At 51.3% G+C, this 18,094-nt stretch overlaps 2 protein-coding genes across 6 annotated transcripts in view; both read left to right on the top strand.

Moving 5' to 3' along the window:
* The window catches only part of FLT4 (fms related receptor tyrosine kinase 4), a 38,952-nt gene extending 35,563 nt beyond the window's left edge, over nucleotides 1-3,389 (top strand). For 3 of the 5 annotated variants that reach the window (XM_059175967.1, XM_059175965.1, XM_059175968.1), the window contains exon 30: nucleotides 1,578-3,389. In XM_059175967.1, coding sequence (XP_059031950.1) covers nucleotides 1,578-1,776 — 199 coding nt within the window. In that variant the 3' untranslated portion in view covers nucleotides 1,777-3,389. Of the gene's footprint in view, nucleotides 1-1,574 lie in introns of all 5 variants that reach the window. The other 2 variants (XM_059175966.1, XM_059175964.1) reach the window with 1 other exon arrangement.
* Nucleotides 3,390-11,001: 7,612 nt separating this feature from the next.
* Nucleotides 11,002-12,491, top strand: SCGB3A1 (secretoglobin family 3A member 1). The gene is made up of 3 exons (XM_059175956.1): nucleotides 11,002-11,167; nucleotides 11,793-12,043; nucleotides 12,347-12,491. The coding sequence occupies exons 1-3, from the start codon at nucleotides 11,017-11,019 to the stop codon at nucleotides 12,368-12,370; spliced, it is 426 nt and encodes a 141-aa protein (XP_059031939.1). The 5' UTR covers nucleotides 11,002-11,016; the 3' UTR covers nucleotides 12,371-12,491.
* Nucleotides 12,492-18,094: the final 5,603 nt, after the last annotated feature.

Genomic DNA, 18,094 nt, shown 5'->3' with positions numbered 1-18,094 from the left:
AAGCTGATACAATACTCCCAATGTGAATTAAATATATAATTAAACGACAAGCTGCACCAGGAGTTGGAAATTCAAACACTCAGAACGGAAATGAACAGTGCAAAGGTGTTGAGTGGTGGCTGGCTACATTCGGGAAAGAAATTGAAATAAAAGACAGATCTCCCCCTCCAAAATGAAGACAGGGTGGCGGGGGCATGTGGAGGGGGGCAGGGATCAACAGATATGATATCGATGCTCCCTTACGGGGAAGGACACAGAAGATGGACCAGAAAAGACAAAAGAAAAGAAAACCAAAATAAATAAAGAGGTAAAGAAGAGCATAGAGAAAGTTGGCAAGTGCAGTGGTTGAGGGGACATGACCCAATACACGTAAGATTTGGAGTTTCCGAGGGAAATGATGCCGGTGGCGGGACAGAACTGATATTTTAAACTTTAATTCAAGGGACCCTCTCAAATGAAAGAACTGAGTTGACACAGCAGAAGAGGGCCTGGAGAAAGTGCCCCAGGACTGCAGACTTGGCTGCATGTCTGAATCTAGCTGTTAGATTTTCAAGGTAAACCTTCTGGGAATTCAGGCAAAAAAAAAGGCTGAGTCATTTACAAAGAAAAAAAAAAAAAGAAAGAAAGAAAGAAAAAAATATCAGGCTGAACACCAGACATGGCAAAAACAACATCAGAAGAAAGGAAGCAAGGTCTTTAAAAATCTCAAAGAATGGGGCGCCTGGTGGGGGTAGGGTGGGGTGCGGTCTGGTAAGCGTCTGACTCTTGGTTTCGGCTCAGGTCGTGATCTCAGTGTTTTGGGATCAAGCCCTGTGCTCGGCCAGGAGTCTGCTTGAGGATTCTCTCCCTCTGCCTCTCTCCCTGCTAGTGCTCTTTCTTCCTCTCAAATAAATAAATACATATAGTTTTAAATCTCGGAGACCGTGAGAGGTAAGCAGGGAGTGTCCTAGGGCCTTCAGGGAGGAGGCAGGGGAAGAGTGAGAAAGAGTGAGGTGTTCTCACTCTTCCCAGGGTGAGAAGCCCGGTGCTCATTCTGAGAGTACCTAAGAGCCCTAGCAGGGATCTATGGGGAGAAGGATGGTCTCCGGCAGAAAGGATCTCTGAAGCAGGGCTGGGAGAAGAGACAGGGGCCAGGGGAGCGCCGAGCATCCTGGAGCAGGAGGGCACGCAGAGAGCAGCCCGGCACATTCCAGAGTCAGCACAGACAAGACTTCTGTATGCACTGGGTGTGAGGGGTTTGGGGAAAGGGAAGAGCAAGGAGGATGCCCAGGGGCCTGAGCCACAGAGTCGGTACTTATAGGGATGGGTGGGTGAGTATAGGAGAGAAACAGGTTTGCGGGCATGAGTGGGCCTTTCCCGTTGTCCCCTGCATCCAGGTGGGGTACGGAGAAAGCTCCAGGGTTTGCCAACACTCCCATCAGTCCTGTTCTTTGTGTGAGTCAAGTCTGTGTCTCTGAGGGCTCTGGGCTCGCTTAGCCCTCCAGTGCTATCTTTGGTGACTCCAGCCGGACCCTGATCAGGGTCCTGTCCCTCTTCTCTTCTTGTCTCACTGACCATCACCTTCCCTGTCTCAGCAGCTGTAAAGGACCGGGCCGGAACGTGGACGTGACCAGGGCTCACCCTGATACCCAAGGGCGGCGGCGGCGGCCAGACCGGGGGGCACGGGGAGGGCAGGTGTTCTACAACAGCGAGTACGGGGAGCTGGCGGGGCCCCAGGATGAGGGCGACCGCCCCCCATCTGCCCGCGCACCCTTCTTCACAGACGATAGTTACTGAGTTACTTGCCCCCGGGCAAGGCCCCCAAGACCCCGGGTCTGTCAGCTGATGGGGGCTGTACCCAGAGGCAACCAGAGGGCTAGGAACTCTTCTCCCTCAGCTTGGATAGGAGATGTTTCCTCCTCCCTAGTTAGGAAGGGCAAGACCCAGGCTCCAGGGCTCCCCCAGACTCCCATCACTGCACCTGCCTCCCTAGGCCACCCTCCAGATCCCCTGAGACTTTCTTCCCTCAAGATTCAGATTCCGTTCAGCCCCATACCCATGGGGACAGTCCTAATTGCCTCCTCCCACCGTGGTGGGTGGGGGCTTGATCCCCATTTTCTGAGAAGGACTCTGAGGGTCTGAGAGTCACAGTGACGGACATGGAACCAGACTTGAGCTGCAGACCCCAGGTCCTGCCCCACTGTCCAGTCCACTCATTCCCGTGGGAACGGCTTTCTTGGCTCTCCAACGCTGAGAGAAGGCGCCATATTTCCATCTCAAACGATGAACGAGAAGTTGGGGGATGGGGTGTTCTCTCCTGAGCCCGGCCAAACAACTTGCCCTCCAGGGGCCGTGGTCTCTGCTAGGTCAAGCGTCACAGTGTACCTTCCTGTGGGTGTTGACAACTATCCAACAGATGGTTTTTCATTAGAACTTTAGAGACTATGAGCTGATGTGAAGAATGTACTTTTCAAAACTAGTCTGAGGGGAGCCCAGGGAAGGTCTTTGTGAATCTAGACTGTTCTTGCCTCTGACCCCCAGTCAGGTGCCGACATAGCCCAGGCTGCTGTGGCCCCACCTTCCTGGCCCAAAACGGGAAGAATCCACGGATGGTCCCAAGTGGCCCAGTGTGAGAAATGGCTGGTTTTTCCCTCGGGGGCCTGGATCTGCCACCCAAACACCTTCCAAGCTGTGAATGGCCCTTTGAGGAGCAAACACCGCGGGACCCATTGAGGAAGGTCTTTGGTGCTGGCTCAGAGGGTGTGTTTCCCCCTAGTCTGGGCCTGATGTCCAGCCTCTGCCCTCCCAGGGGAGTGGCCCAGGGCCCTCTGGAGGCTGGAACTATTCTGCCCAGGACCCCCGCCCCCATTCCAGCACCCACTGCCACCCCTACCCCTGGCCGGAGAAACCCTTCTCCAGTTAGCACCATGGAGAAGGACATCACCCCCCTAACCCCCTCCACGAGACGCTTGCAGGACAGGCGGCCGTGCAGCAAGCAGGGGCTGGCCCAGCAGAACACCCCCACCCCCCACCACCCCCTGTGTACTGTGCCTTTAAGACACGTTGAACATACGTGTGACTGTAACCCTCACGGTCCCCAGTGGCCCTCCTCCTCTGATGTCACCGGACCAGGAGACCTGGGTCTCAGGTTTAGCTGGTGGAAGCCCAGAGGCTGTTCTCCCCCAGAGGAGCTAGGCTCCTGAGGCAGGGGCAGGGGCGGCCCCCCAGGGCCCTCCCTCCATGCATACCACCTGTTTACGTCACCTCTCCCCCATCACTTAACTACATACACAAAAATGTACTGGGAAGAAAACCCACCATGGCCTTGTAGACCACGTGTTCTGAAAAGATCTAAAATATTTAACAAAAGATAATAATAAATTTGATGCCAGTCTTTGAGTTACAGTGAATGGGTTCTCAGCTCAGTCCTGTCTTTGAAGGTTGGGTTACAGCCGTCCTCCCATGGGATCGTCAGCCCCACCAGGCCCCTGGGCAGGCCACAGGAGGGACCCCAACTGACTGGGGCTCTGGGTCCCCACCCCAGCTGTTTTGCAGTTCCCCAGGGCTACCAGCAGAGGGCACTCGGGAAGCACAGGAGGCCAGACCTCCTCAGATGGGAAGCGCCCAGCCTGGCCTTGGGCAAACCCACTCTCTTCTCACTTGATGGGGAAAGTGACACAGCTCTGTCCCCGCCTCCTAGAGCCAAATGCCTCCCACCCTGAGTACAGGAACCCAGGGGCCTGTCTCACTGGGCCCAGCAGGTGCCTTCGACCAACCACCCCCATCCACACCCCGAGGGAGGGTGGGGCGGGCCCAGAGGGATGCAGGGAGCATCCGGGTCACTTCACTGGTTAAATGTGTGTCTGGACTCCGAGATCAGGGAGGTCTGAGCTGGGACCCCAGCCTCAATCACTGCCCCCTTCCCCAGGGAGACCAGCCAGGCAAGGGCAGCAGGGCCCCCCACAAACTCTGCCATGTTCGTGTGATTTCCCTGCACACAGGAGTGCCTAGCATAGAGGCAGCTGCAGATGGGGACAGGACGCTGGCCCAGTGGATGTGACCTGGCCACAGCCTCAGGGGTTCAGGGCAGGGAGAGCAAAGGAGACCCCTAGACCTGGATTTGGGCTGCACCCAGGGGACACCACACCCAGGGGAGCAGATATGATGGAGCCTAGCAAGGGTCAGGAGCCAGAGGCCATCCTTGTCCAGGCCTCTCCCAGACTGGGGACCTTCTGGGTGCCCAACCCCTCCTTGGGCTGTGAGGCCCACTGTCCTGGCCTCATTTTCAACTCTAGTGGGAAGAGCCCCTCCCCACAAAGGCAGCTGGTAATGACGGGTTTATTGTTACTTTTACTTCTATAATAAATCTGTGAACACAGAAAAGACACATACCACCTCTAAGTTTGGACATTTTAACGTGACAATTTCTTTGGTTGGAGGTAGCCTCTCTCCCTGGATACCTCAAGCCAGGTGTCAGCCATCGGTTGGCTGCCGGCACAATGCATGCCCACAGGCGGGTCCGGGTAGGGCTGCGCTCACACTGCCAGGCTTCTCGGGTCCTACCTGGGCTGGACACCCAGGGCCGCACTCACTGTCCCAAGGTCCCAGAACCTCACTACCCAGAGCACCAAGGTCTCCAGATGTGAATGAGAACCCAGCCAGCAAGGGGCCATTGGGGGCGTCCCAGCAGTGTTTTCCCACCTTGGGGTCCCTCGCTCCATCTCCCGCTCTGCCCCAGGCCCACACTCCTATCAGCTATGACTCACCTTCTCTAGGAGGCATCAGGCCGAGGGCACGCTGGCGTGTCCCTTGGTGCCCCGATTCCATCCTGACATCATCTTTGCAGGTTGAGGGGCCCACACCAGTGAACAACCCGTTATCCTAGGCCATGGGACACGGCAGAGCCCCAATCCCCACAGAACTCATAGCCCAGAGTCTTTGCCGTAAGGAGTGACATGTAAGCAGGAGGAAGATTTGTAGCCAAGGATCAGTTCAAAAGGGAAGAGGGCCCAAGGGGGTAGGGTGAGGTGAGGAGGAAAGGCCGGCATGCTCTCACCCCACACCATTCCATTTAGGGAACTACGGCTGGCAGCGCCTTGGGTCCCAGGAGGCTAGGGCCCTACTCGAGCCCAGGCTGAAACAGGAAAACGGGACCTACGTGTATACAGGACATGGCTCAGGCCACCTGCGGGGTCACCACAGCACTCAGAGTGGAGGGACCCAGGGAACCTTGTGGAACAGGCCCCCCGCAGCCCCGCATCATGCTGGGCAGCTTGGTGCTGCGGCCCCAGGCCTGGGGCGGACAGCCATCCAGGGACCCGGAACTTCCGTACAGGCCAGCTTTTCCGCCACATTCACTAAAGCCTCCAGCCCACACAGCCAAAGCCATATGGCCAGCGACTGACCCTGCCCAGCCTCCCCTGCTGCAGGGTCCCCATCAGGGAAGAGGCAGAAAGAAGGAAGTACTCAAAGAAGCCAGATCAATATTGACCCAAGCAAAGGCCCCACAGAAACAGAGACAATTCCCAGACCCACAGGACCCCAGGGCCTGGATAACCAAGTTATGAGGAAGAGGAAGAAACCCCAGGGTGAGGTGGTGTTCCTGCTGCTGCCCCTGGGCACAACACCCCAGCTCTGGTCCTGGCAGCTGAGGCCAGCACCACGCTGCCAGCCTACTTGCCTTCAAGCCACTCCAAGGCCCCACTGGGATGGTTGCATCTCAGCTCCCAGAGGAGCCCCGGCCAGGCCCAACTGCCCTCGTGGTGACGACGCAGGACAGGAGAGTGGGATATCTTCTATCAGCTGGCGTGGCTGTCCTGGCCCAGGAGAACCTTTCTGGGAGGAGACAGGCAGCCAGGGCCTCTGGGGGAGTAGGAAGGGCTCCAGTCACTCACAGGTGTGGAGGCACGGCTGGGCCTACCTGCCCAGAGTGACCACGCTCTTCCCTGAGAGAAAAAAGTACTGTCACCTGTCACAATCCACCAGGCCACTAGGCCGGGCTCAGATACAGAGAGGCTGACCCAGCACAAAGGGAGGAAGAGACTAAGGGAGCTCCCAGGACCTCGGGAATGGAGGGTGCAGTGCGTGGTGGCCCCAGGCGGAGGTGAGGGGCTGCTGCCTGGGTCACAGTATGGGGATGGCTGTCAGAAGTCCCCTGTAGGTGTCTGCTAAAGTCACAGCCAGGGTGGGGTCTGGCTCTGGGGTCCGGCGGGCTTCCTGGTCCTTCTGACAGTGAGCAACTGACTCACCCGTCCAGGGCCACCACAGTTCTTGTCCACCTTCAGCACCTCATCCCCAGAGGAGCAAGCCAGTGTCTGTTTGGGCCCAGAGGAAGTTCTGCCAACATCCAGGCTGACCATGTCATCAGCAGGAGGCAGGGCTACGGCAGCCAGCCTCTGCCTCCGCCCATCCTGCACCCTGGCCTCATGCCAGTTGTGCCCTGATGCCCCTCCAGATGCTGTCAACTGGCCTAACCTGGGGAGGAGGCTACAGAGAGCTCAGAGGCTGTGATGCATAGAGAAGCACCCAAGACTACCCAGGTCCTAGTTCCTGAGCCTTTGGATGTTATCTCATATGGAAGGAGTGTTGGCAGATGTGACGAAGTTAATCATCTTTTCTTCTTTTTGAAGATTTTATTTATTTATTTGAGATGAAGAGGGTTACACACACACACACACACACACACACACACACGCACACTGAGCAGGAAGCCCGAGGTGGGGCTCCATCCCAGGACCCTGGGATCATGACCTGAGCCGAAGGCAGATGCGCAACAGACTGAGCCATCCAGGTGCCCCAGGTTCATCATCTTGAAAGGAAGATGAGGAGACTGGTGCCCAGAATGCAAGTTGTCGTATGTAATGTTGAAGAGGGAGGCATAGAGATTTTACACACACACACACATACGCACTCACGCACATGCACACGGAAAGGGAAGAAGGAATATGGACAGCTGCCAGAAGCTGGGAGAGGCTCCCTGAGCCTCTGGAAGGAGCTTGGCCCCAACGCACCCTCACTCTGGCCCAGAGATACTGGACTTGCAATTTCTAGACTATGAGCAAATAAATGTTGCTGTTTTCAGCCAGTAAGTATGTGGTGAGTTGTTACAGGGGCATCAGCGTCCCCTGCTCGGCCAGCTTCCCTGGGGTTCAGGACCCTCAGCTGCCCCCCCACCACCTGCTGCTAAAGGTTCACAGGGGGTTGGGGGCAGGGAGCTGGTGCAGGAGGGGCTTTAGGGAACTGAGGCCAGTCCCTCGGCCTCAGTGGTAAAACAGCGACACTGGGATACACACTTTGCTGGGTAGCTGTGGGGACACATTTCGGGGGTTGGAAATCTTGGGGTGCACTTGAAGCCGGCCTCCCACCACTTTGCAGGCTCATGGGAGGCCAGGAACAGGTTTACTCCATCCACAAGGAGCCAGAAAGGGGGCACACAGGAGCGGGTGGGTACTTTAAAAGTAAAGACCTCCAGGAAGAGGGTGCAAAGGGCCCAAGATGCGGCCAGGAAACCAGGGCTGCTGGGAACCTGCAGGTTGCCTGCCTCCTCCGCCTTCTCTGGTCTCACTCTTGTCTCTTCCCACCGTCAGCTTTCTCTGGTCGCATCTGCATGGTGGAAGGTGTTGGTGGGGGCAGGGGAAGGGGAACCCCCTGCCGTCCTACATCCCACCCTGGCAGTGAGCATGGGTGGGACTTGATAATACCCCAGAACCTGGAGTGAGTGTCAGGGGCAGAGCTGGGCCCGGAGCAGGGACCCTGTGCCTGCCCCCATAAAGCAGGGACTGCAGACCAGACTACGTGGGCTCAGGCGATGCCAGGGTGCACTGGCAGCCTCACTGACTGGGTTGGGGTGCAGAGACGCAGGTGATGTCCCACACACCCCACCCAAGTCCAGATGGGCAACGTTTTCCTGCATCATTTTGGACAGTGACATTACGAAGAGGGCTTACGGTTTCCATGACACTGCACTAAGCTGTCTCCAGTCACTTCCATTAAATGCCAATGGCTTCTGTGCCAGAGTCGAGGGCCAGAGTCGAGGGCCAGAGTCGAGGCCCAGAGTCGAGGGCCCAGGTGGCACTTAAGGTCTCAAAAAGGCTTTCATTTTAGTGTCTTTTCTAATAAAAAAAAGTAATATAATGGTAATGAATATGTATAATAATGGATCCAGCCTGGATTGAACAATGTGGTCATGAAATATGTGTGTGTGTATATATATATATATATATATATATATATATATATATTTTTTTTTTTTTTTTTAATTTATGGAAGAAGACATCCACCCCTTGCTAGAACGGAGCAGGAGGACAGAGGACTTGTCAAGGGTGTCTCTGTAAATATCCACATCCTGTAGAGGACCCTAGTGAAGACATTTATTGGAGGATTTGGGAACAATTAGTAAAATCAATAGATAAAACTTAGCAAATAAAAGTATGAAGGAGTCGTGTTTGACATCAGAAAAAAAATTTACTGGAAAAAAATGTTCAGTGTGACCTCATGAATTACTTTTATTATCTCTCTTATCTCCGATGTAATTAATATTTGTGGGGGCACTTTCCCCGGGCACCAGAAGCAAAGATGAGAGCCCAGCTGGGGACACAGTGACTGTGGCTTAGCTCTGGCGAGGAAGGTCAAGAAGTGGCAGATCCCATGTACTCTGGCTCCGTGATTCTGGGTCAGCTCTCTCAACCGTCTTCTCCTGTTGGGCCCTGGTCCTCATTGAGTGCATCTGAGAAAGCCAAGCCCAAGGAAAAGCCATCTGTCCCTGTCCCGTAGTGTTAGGGTTGCAGTGCTATTAGCTGGGTCTTTGGCCAAGAACCCAAGGGAGCAATAGCAGAGAAGAATAGGACAGCAGAGGACTTGAACCACAGAGGCCTGAAGCCTGGGCCATACGCTTTCCTGGCCCGTATCTGTAAGAGAGGAGAACCAAGAGGCAGAGAGGACCAGCACCAGCCAACCTACAGCCACTCGGACAAAGGAGGAAACTCAATGGGCCCACCAATGAGCGGGACCCCTCAACCATGCACAGCGTGGACCAGATGACAGGAGTCACTGTCGCTGGATACAGTGGTGGGCTGGGGCCAGCAGAGGCCTAGAGCCCCCACCCCCACAGGAAATGTGGTTCATCCCTTTCTTTCTTCTGTAAACACACCATAACACCTAAAGGTGTGGGTGACCGGGCGTGGAGGGCGTCCAGACCTCCTCTCAGTGACAAATGCATGACTTCCCTGCTTCTGAGGGCTGCTGCCAAGACACAGCCCTGGGAAGGGTGAAATGGGTCTGTCATAAAGTTGGCTCTGAGGACCACTCCCCCAGAATCCTGCCCTGTCCCCATTCTGACCCAGAACTAGGCTCCATTGTGTTGTTCAGGCTCTGCAGACAGGGCTGGGCTCTGGCCACCAGCAGCCATGGACAAGATCTGGGTGAAGCCAATAGTGCCATCAGGTGCAGAATTCAACCAACAAGAGAGCAGCCCCCTCCGCCTTGCCCACAACCAAATGCTACTTGAAAGTCATGACTTGAGTCCCCAAGGAGAACGCAACTTTGACTTCCGCCCTCCTCCATCTCTCCTCGTGGCTCTCCCAGCTGTGATTCCCCACACCCACTCCCGAGGCTCGAGTGGGTCGGGGGTCCTTTGGCTGTGGCTGTACCTGAGCCGTTGGGAGACCCTGGGACCCTGCAAGCTTCCTCCCAACCCCAAGCCAGAAGGAGCAGGGCCTGCTCTTTCGAGATCCACAGTGTCCAGGTCTCAAAGGAGCAAGAGGTCTCTGAGAACATTGCAGCTCATGCCCACCCCCATGCCCAACACACACGCACAAGCATCAGTGGCCTCAACTTCTCAAAGAACGTGTAGTCACCCAAGTGCACAACATCATAGAGAAACGGAACTCCCCCTCACCCAGCTCCAGCATCGTGTCTGTGGGCAGAGGATGGGTCACCCAGACTGGTGGGAAGACCCGGAGAGGACAAGGCTTGGGACACCATGGCCATGGCCCCAGGGTGAGAGGCCTTTCCTGCCCAGCTGTCCCTACATCCCGGCCGGCGCTCTCTTGGGGTCCCATCCCAGCATCCCTTCGGAAAGAAATCGCTCAAAGTTAAAGTTTTACACGTTGAAAAGGTACTTCCCTGTTGAAATTATTTCCACGATGATCAGCAAAACATACATTTATAATGCAAAAGCCCCCACCCACCACACCCCTGTCCCCAAAACAATCAAGGGAGAATTGTGAGAAGTTCACACGAATGTTCACACACTGAGCACGCTGCTACTGAGCCCCATGTTGTCTGCGGGCAGGAGGTGGGGGCGGTGGTGGGCAACACCTACAGAGGTGAATCAGGGCCGGGGGGGGGGCTCATGGGTGGGCTGCCAAGTTCAAGACCCCCGCATAACCAAAGTGGGGGGGCTCCCCACTGATGAGCCTGAATGTTTCAGGACTAAATATGTTTTCTTATCCTCCACTGTCATATTCTGTAGTGACCAATGTGTGAGGACTTTTAAAGAAACGTTTGATGTGGAGACTGATTGCAAAGATGGGAACATGTTCTGGGTCCTTCTGTTCTCACTGGTAGCTACCTGTGGCCCCACCAGGGAGGGGACCAGGAATAAGGCCTAACCTGGGGGCAGGGAGAGGTTCACTACCTGGAGTTTTTTCTCTGCCTCTCCAGGACCAGGGGAGCCAAGATGGCCCCCACTGCCTGACATTTCGGTGGTCTGGCAGTGGGGGGCAGGACTGGGTCACACTTCTGTCCCCTCTGCCCCTTCCTCACCGGAACCCATAGCACGGCTGGAGGGCCAGAAGGACTCAGAACAGAAAGCTCTCTGCAAAAGCAGAGGCCTGGATGGGCCTCATGCCCACAAAGAATAGCCTGCGTTCCGGCTCTGGCTGGGGAGAACAGCCCTCGGCCCAGGGGGCCCTGCCAACAGGAAGTCCCTGAGATTCAGGCAGAGCAGGGGCGCACAGGCTTCCCAGGACCCACCAGCCCGAGCAGGAAGTTGGCTGAGGCTCTGTTGGCTGAGCAAATAGCACATTTCTCAGGAGCATGTCAGGGGGAGGCCCCAGCCCAGGGGAGGTGGAGAACACGGGGTATATGAAGCCCACAGCAGGGCCCATCTCTGTTCCTGAGAGCAGGTCCGCCATGAAGCTCACTGCTGCCTTCCTGGTGCTCTGTGTGGCTTTGCTCAGCCAGCCCGGTGAGTGCTGGCAGGCCTCAGTTCCCAGCTCCTCGCCACAGGGTCCTGGCAGGGTCTCTGCTGGTCCCCTGGTCCCCTGTCCCAAAGGTAGCCGATCCTGATCCTGTAGCCCCTGCCTTGGGTCCCAGGCCACTCCTCTGCCTCCCAGCACTCCCTGTCCTTCTGGGCAGGAAGTCCTGCTCCTTCCTGGGGTCTTCAAGACCCTCTGGGGCCTGCCCTGCCCAGGGCCCTCAGGCTTTCTCTCATGTCCCCAGTGGCTGGCCCTGGTTTCTCTTTTCCACCCAGCACCAGGGTGAGCTCGGACCAGTACTGGCCCTGGTCTGGAATTGTCTGCCTCATCCTTCAAGGCACAGCCCAGGTGTCCCCTCTTCTGAGGGGCCCCCACTCAGAGCTTTCCTCTCGTCCCTCCACCCTGGGGCCACCCTGTAGGCACCTCTGTCCAGCCCCCTGCTTGCTGGGCCGCAATTTTGTTTATGGCTGCCTCTCCCAGCCAGCTGGGACTCCCTGCCTCAGGAGGGAGTGGGGTTGAGGGAGGTACCTCCTGGGGGGAGCCAGGCCCTTGGCAGGTCTCCATGGAGTACCAGTTCAGATGGGGTGAGGAGATCTTCTCTGCTTGTGTTTGCAGCTGCATCTTTCTTCAGGAACTCAATGGCCAAGCCTGTGGCCTCTGCTTTGAGTGCTGCAGAGGCTGGTACAGAGGCTGTGGCCGGGGCAGGAGCCAAGGTCCAACCCTTTCTCGGAATCTTCAATCCCCTGAAGTTTATGCTGACCATGCTGGGGATCCCGGTGGAGCATCTTGTGGAGGGTTCCAGGAAGTGTGTGGCCGAGCTGGGCCCTGAGGCTGTGGAAGCCATGGGGGCCATGAAGACGCTGCTGGTAACATGGGACACCCTGGGTGCTCCCTGCGAGGGCAGCCCTTCCCAGCCTCCCATAGAACGGAAACACACACTCCCTAAAAGGCTAACAAGGCGTCTGGGCCCTGTGTCAGGGAAACCTCATGGCCTACCCTCAGGAAAAACAGGATGGCCTTGAGTGGGAACCGGGTTGATCCTATGTGAAAGGGGGGCTGCAGAAGACCCCTGGAGGTAAGGGGGGACCTCTCCAGGAACTCTGCCCTGAGTCCCCTTGGGTGCTCCGCAGTGGTGGGTTGGAGAGCAGAAGCCTGGCTTCTCTTTGCAGGGGGCCCTGACATACTTCGGTTGAGCCAAGGCCGGTTTATCCCAGTGTGGGGCTGAGATGCTGCCATCGACAGACTGGGGACCTGCTGCCCAGCCCTGATCATCCAAGCCCTTCCCCTAATCTCTGAATAAATACAGTAACAGCAGCTTTGGGGCTGATTTGTTCTTGCTGTGATACCGATCCCCGTTCGTTTCCTCCTGAAAGCAATGGTGCTGAAGAAAGAAGGGGCCAGTGGGAGGATGGGTCCCACCCCGCAGGAGGAGCGCTATGCCCAGATTATGTGTGGGTGTGTGCATGTGTGTGAGGGACCCTACTGACATTCAGCAGGTGACCCGGAGCCAGTAATTAAAGCTGTTGGGCATCAGGCAAGCATAAGTTACTGGCTTAACCCTCTCTGTGGTTAAAATTTGGAAGTTTTGTTTTCTTCCATCTACTTTGATTTCTTCCCTAGAATGAGGCACAACTGAAGGCTGCATGCAGGAAAAGCCTGGCTTGCATCTGGTTTTCCCTGATTTCTGGTAGTTTCATTGGAATAATTAGTGACTTTGATTGTTTCTGTTCTACCAGCAGCATTTCTGGACTGATCCTCAGGGTTGATGGGAAGGTACCCCGAGCTAGATAGTGACGTCCGTCTCTGGAGAAACTTCCCAGTAGACTCCTTTTTTAGTGATAAATGACAAGTCACGTTTCCTGGGAAGGATTCTCCCCAGCTTGACTATCAACCAAACCACCACAGACAATCTGACTCCTTTTCTAGCTGTTACTCTATGAAGACATGGGTCTGGCTCTTTTCTGTTCCTACTTGGATAAGGACATTCAGGGATCTAAATGGGGGAGGGTGCATTTTGACAAGTTCCAACTCAACCTAGAACAGGTGGCTCCCAAGGCTGCAGATTAAATCTCTCATCAACACCACTGCCCTCGAGTCCCCAAGGGTTCTGAATCTTTGCATCAGGCGTGGGTCTGGGCAAAAATGAACCTTAGCGAGACAGATCACTGCTCATCTCTGGTGGAGAAGGCAGTGGGGTCATGACCTGACCTGAAACGACCACAGGCCCTTTTCTCCCGACATGACATAGGTTCCTCAGTTAATGCCCTGGACTCAAATGCTCAAGGGGGATCTCTGGAAGAACGCCAAGACTACAGGAGCTTGCTCGAACAGACAGTGGGCTTGGGGACTCAGCCAACGACCCATCTGAGATGGCCCTGCAGCCTTCTACCTCTGGAGTCTTCCCAGGCAAACACCAGAGGGGAAATCACAGCACTTAGTAGAGAAAGGAGACTGAGGGTAACATCTGAAGCCATGAGGCTAACTCCCTCCCGAGATTCCTGCAGGAATGGAAGAGACCAACCATAATTCCCTGGAAAGAGGGAATATGGTTTAAAGCTAGATTTCATTAAATATCTTATTTTGCCCATTTGACTTGATAACTATGTAGATATTTAACATGATCCCAAAAGACTGAATAGTTAAAAAAAAAAAAAAGTCTAAAAATTGAGTTAATAAAAAGAAAACAGGAGCGCCTGGCTGGCTCAGTCGTTAAGTGTCTGCCTTCGGCTCAGGTTATGATCCCAGAGTCCTGGGATCGAGCCATGCAGCAGGCTCCCTGCTCAGCGAAGAGTCTGCTTCTCCCTCTACCTTGGCTTGTTTTCCTTCTCTCACTGTCTCTCTCTCTCTCTGCATCAAGTAAATAAATAAAATCTTTAAAAAAAAAAAAAAAGAGAGAGAAACGAATCTGTCTTTGTTTCTTGCGGTGGTAGAATCCCCAAAGGACTAACTCTTTCAGGGCACCTGGCTGGCTCCAGTGGAAAAGCATACAAGTCATGAGTTCAAATCCCACAGTATATGTGGAGATTAGTTAAAAAAAAAAAAAAAAAAAAAAGGGCATTCCAAATAACATGAAAATAGTCATTTACAAAATTCCAACAGAAAGTACAATTATAATTGCCTTTCTCACTGAAGGAACCAGGAGTTTTTGGAAAAATGGCTGGTTCCAGATATGGAGCAGGAAATGTAAAAGATGAACCTAGACCATCTTCTTATAACAGAAGCTGCTAAAGACTATCAGAATTGTACTAAAAAGACACACGGACCAGCGTGAATAAGTCACTGGCCAAGGATGGGGTAATTTGAACATCAGTAATGGTAGTAAGTGGAGTGAATTACAGGCATTAGATTTGCTCATATCCATAAGTTTTTGATACAGGAGGGAAAAATAGACTGTTTGGTAACCTTTGGAGGACACAAGAAAATCAATTCATTATTCTGAAAACTGGGATACCCGAGGTTCAGATAGTTAAGCGTTTGCCTTCAGCTCAGGTCTTGATCTTGGGGTCCTGGGATGGAGTCCTGCATTGGGCTTCTGGCTCAGAGGGGAGTCTGCTTCTCCCTCTCCCTCTGCCTGCCACTCCCCCTGCTTGTGCTCTCTGCCAAATAAATAAATCTTTAAAAAATTATTTTGGGAGCACCTGGGTGGCTCAGTGGGTTAAAGCCTCTGCCTTCAGCTCAGGTCATGATCCCAGGGTGCTGGGATCAAGCCCCACATCAGGCTCTCTGTTCAGCGGGGAGCCTGCCCCCCCCCACTTGTGCACTCACTCTCTCTCTCTCTGTGTCAAATATAATAAAATTTTAAAAAAATTATTTTGAAAACTAAAAACTATTTTAAAGTACGAAGTTTAAAACATGTAAAAATTAAAAGACAACTGAGGAAAGATACAGGGTTAAAAGGTTAAGTACCCTGAGTGCATAAAAAAATCACGAAATAACCAGAAAAGGACAAAATCCTCGACAGACATAAAATCGTAAGAGAAACTCGAAATAGGAAAAAAAAATAAAATAAAAAACGCCTGTTACTAATAAGGGAACTATAAACAGAAATCATAATGGGTTACCATTATACCCATCAGATTGCCAAAAACTAAGTCAGACAAAAACAAGCATTGGCAAAGTTGGGGAAGAAAGGCAAAATCTTATCAACTTCTGGTGGGAGAGTAAGCAGAACCCCCCCAACTTTTTAAAAAGATTTTTATTTATTTATTTGACAGAGACAGACAGCAAGAGAGCACAACAAGCAGGGGGAGTGGGAGAGGGAGAAGCAGGCTCCCCCCTGAGTGGGGAGCCTGATGTGGGGCTTGACCTGAGCCAAAGGCAGACACACAACTGAGCCACCCAGGCACCCCATGCAGAAACACTTTGGACAGGAGTAAGCATATCTAGTACAGTCAAACACATGCCTGCCCCAACACCTAGCAATTCCAACCCTTAAGATTATACTCCAGAGAAGCTCAGTTTACAGTGGCACCTACCAGAATGTTCAGAGCAGAATGGTTTGTAAGTGTTCGGGGAAGGAGAGAGAAAACTAGAAACAACTCAAAAATACTTGCAGGGAAGGGTAGATTTTGGAATATTCATACAAAATGCAATATTACAATGCAGCTTACAACTACATGCACTATCGTGAGTGAATCTCAAATAATTCAAGTCCCAGGGGTGCCTGGGTGGCTCAGTGGTTTAAGCCTCTGCCTTCGGCTCGGGTCATGATCTCAGGGTCCTGGGATTGAGCCCCACATCCGCATCGGGCTCTCTGCTCGACAGGGAGCTGCTTCCCATCCCCTCTGCCTGCCTCTCTGCCTACTTGTGATCTCTCTGTCAAATAAATAAATAAAATCTTTAAAAAATAATAATAATAATTCAAGTCCCAGAAGAAATCATACAAAATTATTTCATTTGTTTTTAAGATCATTTATATACTGTAGGCTTTACCCTTTTAAAGTATATAATTCATATAATTTATATTTTAATAATAGTTTTTTAAATAGCTTTTAAAAAAATATCTACCATAGTATGCAACCATGATGACTACTATCCAATTTTATATTTTTATCACTCCAAAGAGAAACTCAGGTCTTCTTTGGAGAATGTCTATTCAAATTATTTACCCACTTTTAAATTGGGCTGCTTTTTTCATTGTTGAGTTGTAATTATTCTTTATATATTCTGGAGACTAGACTTAACAGATACATGTTTTACAAATATTTTCTTCCATTCTGTGGACAGCTGCTCCCCTTTCTTTTCCTTTGAAGCATGAAAGTTCTTAATTCTGATGAAATCTATTTTCCTCCGTTTGGTTGCTTGCACTTTAAGATGTCTTATCTAAGTAAGAAACTATTACTCAACCTAAGGTCATGGAGATTTATACTGATGTTTTTTCCTAAGGGATTTTAGTTTTAGTTCTTACATTTAGATTTTTTTTTTATTCCTTTTACTTATTTTACATGATGTGAGACTGAAGTCCAGCTTCCTTCTTTTGTTCATGGAAAATCAGTCATCCAGCCCCATTTGTCAAAGACACTATTCCTTCCCCTAATAAGGCGTCTTTATTACCTTTGTCTCAAATCAATAGACCATAAATGTAAGGGTTTATTTCTGGTCTTTCAATTCCATTGATCAATATGCTATTCTTAGGCCAATACCGCACTTCTTGATTACTGAAGCTTTGTAATACATTTTGAACTCAGGAAATTTGAGTCTTCCAACTCTGTTCTTTTTCAATATTGTTTGGCTCTTTGGAGTTCCTTGGATTTCCATGAATTTTAAGATCAGCTTTTCAATTTCTACAACAAACAAAAAGCCAGCTGGAACTATGATGGGACTACAGTTGAATCTACAGATCAATTTGGGGAGTATCACTATCTTAATGGTATTAAGTGTTTCAGTCCATGAACATGAAGAGTCTTAATGCTTATTTAGGTCTTTTTTCAAAGTTTTCTAATTTTTTGTACAAGTCTTCCATTAAATTTAAGAATTTTACTCTTTATTACAGTAATGCAATTGCTTTCATTTTTTATTTATTCCTTGCTAGTGAATAAAAATATGGTTTTTGTATGTTGATCTTGTTCTAATAACCTTACTGAATTCATTTATCAGTTCTAATAGGTTTTTGGTGTGTGGAATACTTGGGGTTTTCTAGGCACATCATGTCATCTGCAAATATACTTTTACATCTTCCTCTCTGATCTTATTATTTTTTATTTCATTTTCAAGCCTTATTTCCCTGGCTAGAACTTCTGGTACAGTGCTTAAGTGATGGGTGAACATCTTGTTTTTTTCTGATCTTAGAGGAAGAGACTTCACACTCTTTCACCATTAAGAAGGATGTCAGTTGTGGGTTCCTCACCCTTTATCAGGTTGAGGAAGTTCTCTTCTGCTCCTTTTTAAATGAGAGGTTATGGAATTTTGTCAATATGTTTTCTGTGCCTAATGATGTGATCCTGTGGTATTGCCCTATCGATGGAGTGTATTATATTAAGTGGGGATATTAAGGAACCTCGTTTTTAGATAAATCCCAGTTGGTCATGGTGTATGATTATTTTACATGTTGCTGGATTCAGTTTTCTGATGTTTTACTGAAGATTTTCCTAGCTGTATTCATAAGCAGCATTAGTGTGTAGTTTTTTTCCATGTGACATCTTTGGCTTTGATATGAGAGCAACACTGGTCTCACAGAACACTACTAAGTGTTCCTTCTAATTTTTGGAAAGGGATTGTGAAAAATTATTTATTGTTGAGTACCCAGGGGAAGTCACCAGTGAAACCATCTGGACCCAGGCTTTTCTTTCTATATAGCTTTTGTTTTTAATTTCTTGTTATATATTTATTCAGATTTTGTTTCTTGTCAGTTTTGGTAATTTGTCTGTTTCATCTACATAATCTCAGTCATTAGACAGCAATTGTCCATAGTACTCCAT

This window comes from Mustela lutreola, chromosome 5, assembly GCF_030435805.1.
Source record: "Mustela lutreola isolate mMusLut2 chromosome 5, mMusLut2.pri, whole genome shotgun sequence".
In the NCBI taxonomy this organism is placed as follows: domain Eukaryota; kingdom Metazoa; phylum Chordata; class Mammalia; order Carnivora; family Mustelidae; genus Mustela; species Mustela lutreola.
This window is presented reverse-complemented; position numbering and strand designations above follow the sequence as displayed.

Excerpts from the sequence above, each read along its gene's own strand:
- SCGB3A1 (XM_059175956.1), top strand. The coding sequence starts at position 11,017 with ATGTCAGGGGGAGGCCCCAGCCCAGGGGAGGTGGAGAACACGGGGTAT. Across the intron at positions 11,168-11,792 it reads GGCTTTGCTCAGCCAGCCCG|CTGCATCTTTCTTCAGGAAC; the intron begins GTGAGTGCTGGC and ends TTGTGTTTGCAG. Across the intron at positions 12,044-12,346 it reads GGGCCATGAAGACGCTGCTG|GGGGCCCTGACATACTTCGG; the intron begins GTAACATGGGAC and ends TTCTCTTTGCAG.